We start from the raw sequence: 12,158 nt of genomic DNA, 5'->3' as shown, positions 1-12,158 counted from the left end.
AGGAAGTTTCCCTCTATTCCTAGATTACTGAACATTTGTATCATAAATTGGTGATGGATTTTGTTAAATGTTTTTTTTCTGTATTGGCTGATATGATCGTGTGATTTTTTTTCATCTTTAAGCTATTAATGTGATTGTTTACATTAATTGGTTTTTTAAGATTGTACCAGCCTTGCACATCTGGAATAAATCCCACTTGGTTGTGGTGTATATCTTTATACATTGTTGGATTTGATTTGATAATACTTTGTTTAGAATTTTTGCATTCATGTTCATGAGAGATATTGTGCTGTAGTTTTCACTTCTTGTAACGTTTCTGTCTTTGAGGTTAGGATGATATTAGCTTCATAGAATGAGTTTGAAAGTATTCCCTCTGCATTTATCTTCTGAAAAGACTGCAGAGAATTAGTACAATTTCTCCCATAAATGTTTCATAGAACTCACCAGTGAACCCATTTGGGCCTGTGCTTTCTGTTTGAAAGGTCATTACTTATTGATTCAATTTCTTTAATAAATATATGCCTGTTCAGATTAACTATTTCTTCTTGTGTGAGTTGTAGTAGATTGTGTCTTTCAAGAAATTGGCCGATTTCACCTGTCAAATTTGTGGGCTTTGTTCATCCTATTCCTTGATTATTCTTTTAATGCCCATGGAATTTGTAGTGATGTTCCCTTTTACATTCTGACATAAGTAATTTATGTCCTCTCTCATTTTTTCTTAGTTAGTCTGGCTAGAGGCTTACTGATTTTGATTGTTTCAAAGAACTAGCTTTTGGTTTCACTGATTATTGATTTCCTGTTTTCAATTTCATAGGTTTCTGCTCTAATTTTTATTATATCTATTCTTCTGCTTCCTTTGTATTTAATTTGCTCTTCTTTTATAGTTTCCTAAGGTAGAATCTTAATTTACTAATTTTAGACCTTTCTTCATTTCTAATACATACATTCAATGCTATAAATCACATATTTTGATAAGTTGTATTTTCATTTAGTTCAAACTATTTTTAATTTCTCTTGAGATTTTTTTCCTTTGACCCATATGTTACTTAGAAGTGTATTAATTAAACAATTTAATTAAACAATTTCCATTATTTGGGGATTTTCTAATTATCTTTCTAAATATCTATCGTTATTGATTTATGTTAGGTTGGTGCAAAAATAGTTGCAAGTTTTAAAGGTTAAAAATAACTGCAAAAACCACAGTTACTTTTGCATGAACCTAGTAGTTTAATTCCATTGTGGTCTCAGAGTACACACTGCATGATTTCTAGCCTTTTAAATTTATTAAGATGTATTTTATGGTCCAGGATATGGTCTATCTTGGTGAACTTTCCATGTAAATCTTGAGAAGAATGTGTATTCCACTGTTATTGATGAAGTAGTCTGTGGATATCCAAAATATCCAATTGTTTTATGTTGTCAACAATTCAGATTTTCCTACCCCAGCACTGGTCCCCCTGAGTTTCTGCTCCATTCTGTTGTTATTCTCTATGTTCACCTTCTGTCTCTCTAATTTTAGAGGCACATGGTTTGCCCTGTGGCCTCACTTCTCTTACGGATCTAAGAAGAGTTGTTGATTTTTCAGTTTGTTCCTATTTTTACTTGTTGTTAGGATAGGGTGGCATCTTGCAAGCTCTTTACATGTTAGCAACTAGAAGTCCCCACAAATAGTCTGATTATATTTCTGAATAATACTCACCATGGGGGTAAAGTATACTTGCAGTCAAAATGCCGGGGTCAAAGAATTGTACCTGTTTGACTTAGGAGATTAAATTTTGACCCAGCTTTTTAATAACAAACCATATCCTAGTCCCACCCCATTTATAAATAGAAAAGGATTTGCTCAAATCTACTCACAAGGTACAGGCAGATGAAAGTTAACACAGTGGTTCCAATCATTCTGCTTGGGAACTGGAAGCAGGAGTCCCACTCGTATATCCTGGTTTGGAACCAAGACTTTTTTTCTTCCCTGTGAATGAATCAATACCAATAAAAGACAGGTTGTGGTTGGTAAACAAATGCCTGATTCTTATCAAAATATGCTCATCTCCTCCTCTTCCTCTTACAGTTTAGTGAAGAGAAAGAGCACTGGTAGATTCCAGTTTTCATTCGCCCTTGTTCTTAAGAACAGAGACTCAGTTTTATTTGGTGCAGTAGTTCACCAAACTAAAAGCTTATAGCTCCTGACCTCTGCTACAGCTAAGAGTGACCAAGATGAAACAGGCCAATTAGATATGACCACAGGTACGGTGTGGGATTTTGGGGGGGCTTAGATGGAACCAACACAGCTAGAAGGGACCCCATTGCCCTCCTTCTTTTCTCCTGTCTGCCATCTGAAATGCTGACATGGTGGCTGGTTCAGGCTGGAGCCCCAAAATCTATCTTGGACCATGGACAGACCTCATGATGGATACCACTAAGATTCTGGAGGAGAAAGACAAATGACTGGTAAACTTCCGTGGTGAGCAGTGCAGGGTCAGTATGGACTGCAGCCTCCAGAATTCTTTTACATGAGAAATAAATCTCTCTTGTTTGTGCCACTATTATTTTGTGTTTTCTGCTACCTGTAGCCAAGCATAGTTTTAAGGAAAATACTAGCTTTGCCACTGTGTGACCTCAAATAGACATGTCTCTTCTCATGGGCACGTCCCCCCGTATGCAGTGGCAGTGGCAGGGGTAGGGTGACCTGTATGATCACTGAAGACCAGGTGGTTTTGCCTAGCTAAGAGCCATGTCCTCTTTTATTGGTAACAACATGGAATTTTGTCTGGGAATCTACTCCTCCCCCACCATCATCCGTAGTAGTTAAGCGAGGCTGAACCACTTCCTGGTTCCAGTGGTAAACATGTGACCCAGAATTAACAATCACTTTACTCCAATCCCCTAGCCACAGTAATTGGTTCTGGGATGGCATGTGGTCCAATTTGATCCAATGAAACATATTCATGGGAGTTTTGTTTGAATTATTAGAAAAGTAAATGTCTGTTTCCCGTGAGTTAAACCAGAGGGTATAAACTTAAAGAGTCTAGGGACCACCATAGGGAGGGAGCCCACCTAACAAGGAGTCTAACCCAGGTAAAAGCAGAGCTAAGAAGAGATGTGGGAAAGAGACCTAGTTCTGATGATATCAATTAAGCCCCTGGATCTACCTATGTCTGAAACTGACTATCTCTAGACTTCTAAATTATGTAAGGCCATACGTTTCCTTTTTCTCTTTAATCCAATTTGAATTGAATTTCTGTTATTAGCAAGCAAGAGTCCTGACTAATACAGTGCCCTCCCGTCACACTGTCAGGACTGGGACAAACACCAATGGTGAACGAGTCACTCTGTCGCTTACTGCAGGGGACGCCTCTTCAGGAGCTGTTTGACGTGCTCTGCCTGGTGAAGTTCCAGGAAAGGCTTTTCTTCCTGTGAGAAAAGAGAGAGGTGTATGCTTTGGCTCACAAATTGTTGTTAGTTTTTGTCTCTCTGAGGGGCTATTACCACAGAGGGCAGAAATTTGGGTAAAACTTGCTCTTTTGGATTCAGCCATTCCTAAACACCTATAATTTACTGAAGAGAGGGGCAGGGTCAAGTCTCCAATTTACCAAGCATTTGCTTTCATGAAATGCCAGACAGAGGGCTGGCCTTCCTTGACTTCTGCTTATTAACTGCACCAGTCATTGTCCTATGAACCCTTTTTTCTCTTTGAGATTTGGTGATTTCCCATCATTGTTCAAAATATTGTTTCAGGAATGATAACATCCAAAATCCCAGTGTTTTTACTTCTTATGAATAAGAGTTTCTTTTGCTCATTTCTTATTTTGCAGTATTTAAAGAAATAAACTTGAATGGCACGTTTCGAAGTGTTTTCTCCAAGTGTACTGAGCTTTCCACAATAGTCACCTAGTTTGTTACATAGATCGAATACGTACATTTTACGTGCTATGAGATGAAATCTTATACATCGCAGATATTGGGTAGAGTACAAAAGGTCTGGTTAGAATCCTGAGTGAGTGATGTTAGCCAAATGGAGGAATAGGGGTTTCTAGGCCCTGTGCCCACTCAGATGCACCAATTCTGACAACCATTCTCAGATGACAGTACCTTTGTGGGAGCCCAAGAGTGCACCGAGGGGTTCCAGGACCTCACTCAAGCAAAAATTCTGAGACTAGATGCATTGAAGAGGGTAAGAAGAACAGTTTCATTTTACCAAATGTCACCATCCTCCAAGGTGGCACAGCTCAGTGCACAGAGACCCCCCGTGGCCTGCAAATTCTTCCATGGGGGTAAGTGGGGTGAAGGTATGGAGTTTTTCTATGTAATTAAAGTAAGTTGTCATTAACTTAAAATAGACTGTTATAACTATGTTTTATGTAAGCCTCATGGTAATCATGAAGAAAAAGCCTATTTTATATACACAAAACATAAAAGAAAAACAAATTAAAACATACCACTACAAAAAATATCACCACATCACAAAGAAAGCAAGAAAGGAATAATTACAAAACAGAAAATTAACAAAATGGCAATATTAAGTCCTGACCCATCAATAATTCCTTTAACTGTAAATAGATTAAATTATCCAGGCAAAAGACAGAGTGGCTGAATAGATTTTTTTTTTTAATTCCAAATATAGGCTACCTATAAGAGACTCACTTTAGCTTTAAGGACACACATGGGGTGAGCATAAAGGGATAGGAAAAGATATTTCATACAAATGGTAACCACAAGAGAGTAGGAGTGGTTATACTTAAACGAGACAAAATAGACTTTAAGTCAAAAACTATCAAAAGAGACAAAAAAGGTCATTGTATAATGATAAAGGGGTTTGCTCACTTTGGCAGCACATACATGTATACTAATGACAAAGTCAATTCCTCAGGAGAATATAACAATTGTAAATATATACACACCCAACTAAATAAAGTAAATATTAACAGAACTGAAGGGATAAGTAAACAGCAACACAATAATAGTAGGAAACCTCAATACCACACTTTCAACAATGGATAATCAAGTGAGAAAATCAGTAAGGAAACAGGCGACATGAGCAATTCTATGGACCAAATAAACCAAATAAGCATATTAGAACGTTCCATCTAACAGTAGCAGAACATATATTCTTCTCAAGAGTACATGGAACATTCTCCAGGACAGATCGTATGGTAGGCCACAAAACAAGTCTTAACAAATTTCAATATCAAGTATCTTTTCTGACCATAATGGCCTAAAGCTAGAAATCAGTAACAGGAAGAAAATTGGAAAATTCACAAATAAGTGGAAGTTAAACAATACACTCTTGAACAACCAATGGGTCAAAGAGGAAATCAAAAGGGAAATCAAAAAATATCTTAAAACAAATGAAAATGGAAAGACAACACACCAAAACTTATGGGATGTAGCAAAAGCAGTTCTAAGAGGGAAGTGTATAGTGGTAAATATCTACATTAAGAAAAAGAAAGATCTCAAACAACCTAACTTTATACCTCAAGGAATTAGAATAAGAAGAACGGTGGTTAACAGAGAGCCTCAACAACCAGACCAACCAGACTGTCTGGGTTCCTGTTCTGGCTCTGCTACAGACTAAGCACGTGACCTTGAGTAACACAAGTCACCTCTCTGGGTCCACGTTTCCTAATACAGAATGAGAGGAGTAATAATACCTACCATGTTTCCCCAAAAATAAGACCTAACTAGAAAATAAGCCTTGGCATGATTTTTCAGATGACATCCCCTGAACGTAAGCCCTAATGCGTCTTTTGGAGCAAAAATTAATATAAGAGCTGGTCTTATTTTCGGGGAAACACGGTACCTCACAGCACTGTTGTGAAGACTAAACCTGTCAGGACACACACAGTGCTTATACTTAGTACTCACCGTCTGGAGCTCCCAGCCCAGGTGGACCCTCAGAGACTTGACAAACATGTGTAGGAAGTAGCCCAGCAGGAAGAACAGGCACAGCAGTGTGGGCCAGTAGAACACGAGGGTCTCGTACCTCCCCAAAAACTGCAACAGAAGCAGACCACTGGGCACTAGATCTACACGGAGCAGGGCAGGGATCTGGTGAAGCTGTGGGCAGGAGTCTGCCTGCCCAGCCGGTTCCCACCAGGGCCCACGCTCTCAGAGCTGGGATCCTGCTTCCCCAGCCACACCGCATTGGAACAAGCAGTGGAGTTGGCATCCAGCAGCCCTGGATGGGAGTCTTAGCACCCCCGTTTTCTTTTATACAAAGGGCTTTCATGGCTTTTTCCAATTAAGTATTAAATGCTCATTTTGGAAAACACACACAAGAGAAAAAAGAAGGGAGGGACAATGGGAGGGGGAGGGGGAGACAGAGAAGGGAGGAATGAAGAGGGGAAAGAGAGAAATAGAGGGAGGGAGGGAGAGGCAGAGAGGGGAGAAAGAGGGAGAGGGAGAGAGGAAAGAAGGGAGGAAGGGTGGGGCCCTAACTGCCATTATGTTGAGAGGAAAATAAGCTCCCATCAGTAAAATGTCTCTCAAGACTGTGCTCCTACTTTTCCTGTGGTTTTGGTTTCATTTTGATGGGGAAAAGTGTTTTTTTTTTCAGGTTTGTTTTTTTTAATCACTGTTTTAAGACAGATAATATTGTGACGTCTTTCAGAAATTACTGGTTGGTTTCATATTTTATTACATTTCCCCCACAGGAAATCTGGGTCTTAATGTTGTGATGTCAGGGTGCAGGATAGAGACATGCTGAGATGTACAGGGCTCATCTCTTCCCTTCATCCTCCTCTCTAACGTGTGCTTATGTCTAACAGACATAACCACTGTCAATATTTCAGTGTTTTCATTTGTATCTATATCCAAATATCTCTATCTGTTATAAACTGAAATTGTACCACACATCAAGGTCTGTGTGTAACTTAATCATTCCCCCACATTGTTACAAATTATTTGTCAACATCACTTTCAATGCTGCAGAACAGTGCATTATTTAGATGAACCAAATTTACTCGAGCTTTCTCCTAATCTTTGACATTTTAGACTCTTTCCTATATCTCATTTTTATAAAGAATGTTTTCACGAATACATTTGAAAACATGAGACCAGATCCTTGTGATTACCTTAGCCTGGATTCTAGTCCATGATTTATAATGAGTTAGTCACGTTAGCCCCACTTCTTACCAGTGAAGTGCGGTGGCACTAATACAGTCTTCAAAGTGTCTTGAGGATTCTATGGCTAGTGATTAGCACTGAGCCTAGAACGACTAGTACCTAACAGTTCTTAAAGACTGAGCAAAGAAGAACCTGCCCTCTCCCCCAACTAACCGTGAATATTTTGAATTTCAAAAGAACTTCTGGAAGATTCGAAGGCTCTGACAAGGCTCCCGTGGCCCAGGTGGCCAACTTGTGCTCCCCCACCTGCCTAAAAACCTTTCTATGTGCAGTGACACCCCTCTTTCACCCTCTAGGTGACACCCCTCTTTCATCTTGCTCCTGTTCCTGGGGCACAGGGCTAAACAGATGAACCAGTTTCTCCCAACTCTGAGAAGGACAATGCATGGCAAAGCTGGAAGAGGTTCATCTAGTCCAAGTCTCCCATTTTATAGACAAAGAAACTGAGGCTACATGAAGGAGTGGAAAGACATGAGCTTTGGTCTTGACTCCCAGATCTGCTGCTTCTTAAGAGTTACTTCATGTACGTGGGCCTCAGTGTCCTCACCTATAAAACAGGTTTGCTGAGAGCTTCCTCACCTTGAGGGGCTGCTCTGAGCATGAACTGAGAAAACATCTGTCTGTAGACAAGCACCCTGCTGAACCTAAGATGCTATACAACGGAAGTATCACGAGTGGCTCACAGGAGGAAGCTGGGGCCCGGAGAGTGGCAGAGGCTTGTCCAAGGTCACACAGTGAGCTGACCTTGGATCGAATACGCTAAACAAAACGCAGCAGGGGCTCACCTGCCCATGGGGACACTGTGTGATGTGAAGGATGGTGACAGCAAACCTGCAGGAGAGAAACAGGCCATGGGGTACTGGGGTCCCTCCCAGCACAGCTGCTGTGAAAACAGCCCAGATCCCCCCAACCTAGAGTTACTTCTCCCTCCCATCCTCCTTAGGAGGGCTGGTTCCCAGGCCTCCAATACATCCCACCTGGATCAGGCACCGGCTTGTGCCTAAGGACATGCAACTAAATTCATTTAACAAGCCCTCACGGGAGAATCCGCAACGGCAGAGCAGGAATACCCAGAGAGATCTCATCCCCTCTCCCCCATCACTCAGGTGGGGGACTGAAGCCCAGAGAGGGGGAGGGATTTGTTCAGAGTCACACCCAGAACCAGGACCAAGACCCAGGTGTCCTAACTCTGGGGCTGAGGCTCTTTCTGCCTGGACATGGCCTTGTCTGTAAACACTTCCCTGGGAAATGAGCTTCAAGGCTTTATCCCCACTAAACATACACTCCTGGTCATGTTCAAGCTCGGGTCAGACTCGTGGTGCCCAAGCTGCTGAGCGGTTCCTGCTACCATTTCTTCTCCTGGTCAAAAGGTCTGCCTGAGGCTGATAAGATATTACTCTACATGTAACATGGAATACCCTCCCTCTCTTTTAATTTTTTAAAAGCAAGCCACTACAAACTTTGGAATTGCAGCCATTGGTATGCCAGTGGCTTGTGAGCCCCCTGCAGTGGCCTGCACACTGGGCCCGGGACCCCTGCCCCACAGAAAACGCTGTGGGGGACACACGCCCTGTAAAGGGGACGCACGCAAGGAAATGAGCCTCTCAGGCTGGAGAGTGGAACTGTCCGTGGGATTAGCCAGTCTGCAAATATTCCCTGGGGCCAGCTGTGTGCCGGTGTGGTGCCAGTGCTGAGGGCACAGAGCTCCACAGAAGGGCCAGAAGCTGCCACCCGTGAGGGCGACGATCCACGAGGGATGAGTGCATATGTGTCACTGGGCCAGGTGGGGAAGGTGATGCACGTGGAGAACAGCACCATGCAGGCGAGAGGCCAGAGTGCCTGAGTCACGTCGGCTTTCCGGCACATTCCCTGGCTCACCGTGGGGAGGGAGGCCACAGCATGTGTGCTGAGTGAGTGAGTGGGTGGCTGAGGCGACGTAGGGCTTCTGTACGACTGACTGGTACGTGTGCTAGACACTGGTCGGGGGGGAGAGACAGAGGAGACTGAGATGGCCTTGAATGCCCACCTGAGGCACAAGCACTTTCTCCTGGACTCCAGAGAAGCAGCAACCACACAGGACTCCTGCTTCCACCAGAGGGACGCCCGCCAATTTACAGAAATGAATTCTTCTACTTCTCTGACTACTGAGAATAATCATGAGCGGCCGCATGTGAAACAGACGGAACGCTGGCCTGAGCTTCGGAAGACTCCAGTGCAGTCCCCAGGAGGGGCTGCAGTAGGACTAGGACCAGGACCAGTCTGCCACTCCACCCCCCGGGCCTCAGTTCTGGGCAAAGCTGCCCTCCCAAGGAGAGTGCTCAGGTCACCTCCAGCCCTTTGTCCAGAGTTCAGCCACAACCAGAGGAATCACAGGAGGGCAGGCAGGCAGAGTCTGTCTTACCAGGTCAGAGAGTAGCTGAAGCCCAGGATGGAGCTGACCAGCCGGAACTCCGATGAGAGGCAGGCAAAGAAGGGGAGGTGGGACAGGCCAACTTCGATGCCTCCGATCAGAAGCACAAAGGCTGGGAGAGACAGGGCCAGAGATGCTGTGAGTTCTTCTCACCGGCGCAGGGGAGGCTCAGGGAAGCTGTGGGGCTTCATGCTGACTCGCAGTCATGGACTGCAGGACCCAAGGAGATGAGTGGACAAGCCCCAGCTTAGCACAGGGAGGAATGAAGGAACGTCTCTCCTTCATTCATGCGACAGACCCTTCCTGGTACCCCATCCACGCCAGGTACTGGGCTATCTATTGAGATAAAGAAGACTTGGTCCCTAGCTTTGATTAGCTCACAATATAATGGCTACAAACAGACCACACAGCTGAACAAACAAATGAACAAAAAATTATCACTGAGAATAAAGCACTGCAAGTGTACCATAGCAGCACAAAGACTGGTGATTTGCAAAATCCTCTTGTAAACTGTAATACCATGTACTGTGTGTATATATATATATCTCACTGATAACATTAATTCTGCCACAAATCTGAGATAGGCTAACAGCATGCAATAAAATCTAATCATGCAAGGTGACCCTCAATAAGTGTCTGCTTTGAGCTGGGTCCTGAGCCAGGCACTAGGGACACAGGAGGAATGAACAAGGTTCTTGCTCTGAGCCCCTGTAGTCCAGCAGGGGAGATACGGAGGGGAGTGTGGTGATACGTATGGTAACAGAGGCTCGCTCATGCAACCTGCTGTAAGGACAAGAGGAGAAAGCCACTGACCTCACCTGGGGTCTGTGTGTCAGGGAAGGCTTCCTGGAGCTGGAGACATTTAGCAAGGCCATGACATATAAGCAGGTGTTTGAGGATGGAGAGAAGAAGGGAAGGAAGGACATTCCTTACTCAAAGGATAGGAGGTGGCTGATTGGGGCTAGTTAGTTATTTGTGTGAATGTGAGTGGCAGATGACTGGCAGGAGAAGACAATATAAAAGAAATAATTGCTACGAGGATAGAAGCTGTGACAGCGTAAGTTTATTCATTTACTTCAATTGCTGCTGCCACAGAAGCAGACAGAACAACTAAGACAGCAAAATCAAAGCCCAAACACAAAATCTACAACACCTCTAGGTGACAAGACCCATTTGATATTATAACACCTGAGTAAGAGGAAGCAGAGGGAAGGCAATGGATGTCTGAAGGCCTGAGAACAAAGGAACCCCAAATTGCCAGCAGATACTTACTCATAGGAAATTGAAGCTGAAATAACAGCTGCAGCTGAGCAAGGTGTTGAAGGTCATGGCTCATAGGTTCGAATAAGCAGACCTGAGGGAAGTCTGAAGATGCTAGAGCTACCTGGGTCCCATGAACTCTGTCTAAGTAACATCTGAGTCCCCTCTCAGAACAGTGCAGTAAGAATCCAAAATAGGAACAGAACATTAGGAGCTGGAAATTGGTGGGTCCAGAAAAAAAGGGAGGGAAGAAGCCAACAGAAAGTATGAGGATGTAATGAGGGTATATATTGTTCTGGTTCAGCCAGACGCCAACATCATTGGTCTTTAGGGAAATGAGAATCAAGACCACAATTAGACACTACTTCACGTCGACTATGATGGCTGTAATTTAAAAAATCAGAAAATAACAAGGGTTGGCTAGGATGTGGAGAAATTGGCACCTTTGCACATTGCAGATCAATGGAACAAAATAGAGTCCAGAAATAGACCCACACATATGTAGCCAATGGATTTTCCACAAAGGTACAAAGGCAATTTAGTGGGCAAAGAACAGGTTTTTGTAACAACTAGTGCTGGAACAAATGGATATCCACAGGCAAGAAAAGGAACTTCAATCCATATCTTATACTATATCCAAGAAGGTTAACTCAAAATGTATCACAGGCCTAAATGCAAAACATCCTAAGACTACAAAACTTCTAAAAAAAAAAAAAAATAGGAGAAAAATCTACATGACCTTAGCTTAGGCAAAGATTTCTTATATGACATTTCTTATATGCTTTCTTATAAGCATGATTTCTTATCATCATGATTTCTTATGAATCACAGTTTCATGATTCACAAAAGAAGAAATGAATAAATTGAATTTCATCAAAATTTTAAACATCAGTTCTACAAAAGAAACTGTCAATAGGATGAAAATACAAACCACAGACTGGGAGAAAATATTTGCAATTCATATATCTGATAAAAGATTTATATATAGATTATATAAAGAACTCTCAAAATTTAATAAGAAAAAAAACCCCAATTTTCTTAATATAGGCAAATAATTTGAACAGACACTTCACCAAAAAAGGTATAGAGATAGCAAATAAGCACATGAAAATATGCTCAACATCATTAGTCATTATGAAAATGCAAATTAAAAGATACTACTACATGCCTCTTAGAATGGCTAAAATTAAAAAGACTGACCATGCGTTGCCAAGAATACAGAGAAACTGGAACTCTCATATACTGATGGTGGTAATCTAACATGGAACAATCACTTTGGAAAAGAGTTTGACAGTTTCTTAAAAAGTATAATCTGCCATATGATCTATATAACCCAGCCATTCCACTCTTAAGAATTTCCCAAGAA

General features: G+C 42.3%; 1 protein-coding gene across 2 annotated transcripts in view; it reads right to left on the bottom strand.

Annotated features, from left to right (window-relative positions):
• The window catches only part of LOC308505335 (stimulated by retinoic acid gene 6 protein-like), a 47,229-nt gene that overhangs the window by 11,974 nt on the left and 23,097 nt on the right, over positions 1-12,158 (bottom strand). Inside the window, exons 5-9 of one of the 2 annotated variants that reach the window (XM_081067375.1) lie at positions 9,524-9,644; positions 7,908-7,953; positions 5,863-5,991; positions 3,341-3,411; positions 1,858-1,969 (exon numbers count right to left, since the gene is read on the bottom strand). In XM_081067375.1, the coding sequence (XP_080923501.1) occupies positions 1,858-1,969; positions 3,341-3,411; positions 5,863-5,991; positions 7,908-7,953; positions 9,524-9,644 (479 nt within the window). The remainder of the gene's footprint in view (positions 1-1,857; positions 1,970-3,340; positions 3,412-5,862; positions 5,992-7,907; positions 7,954-9,523; positions 9,645-12,158) is intronic. The other variant, XM_081067376.1, reaches the window with a different exon arrangement.

The sequence above is a fragment of the Rhinolophus hipposideros genome (genome assembly GCF_964194185.1).
Source record: "Rhinolophus hipposideros genome assembly, chromosome: 11".
Lineage (NCBI taxonomy): Eukaryota > Metazoa > Chordata > Mammalia > Chiroptera > Rhinolophidae > Rhinolophus > Rhinolophus hipposideros.
The sequence above is the reverse complement of the archived record's forward strand: the minus strand, read 5'-3'. Positions and strand labels throughout refer to the sequence as shown.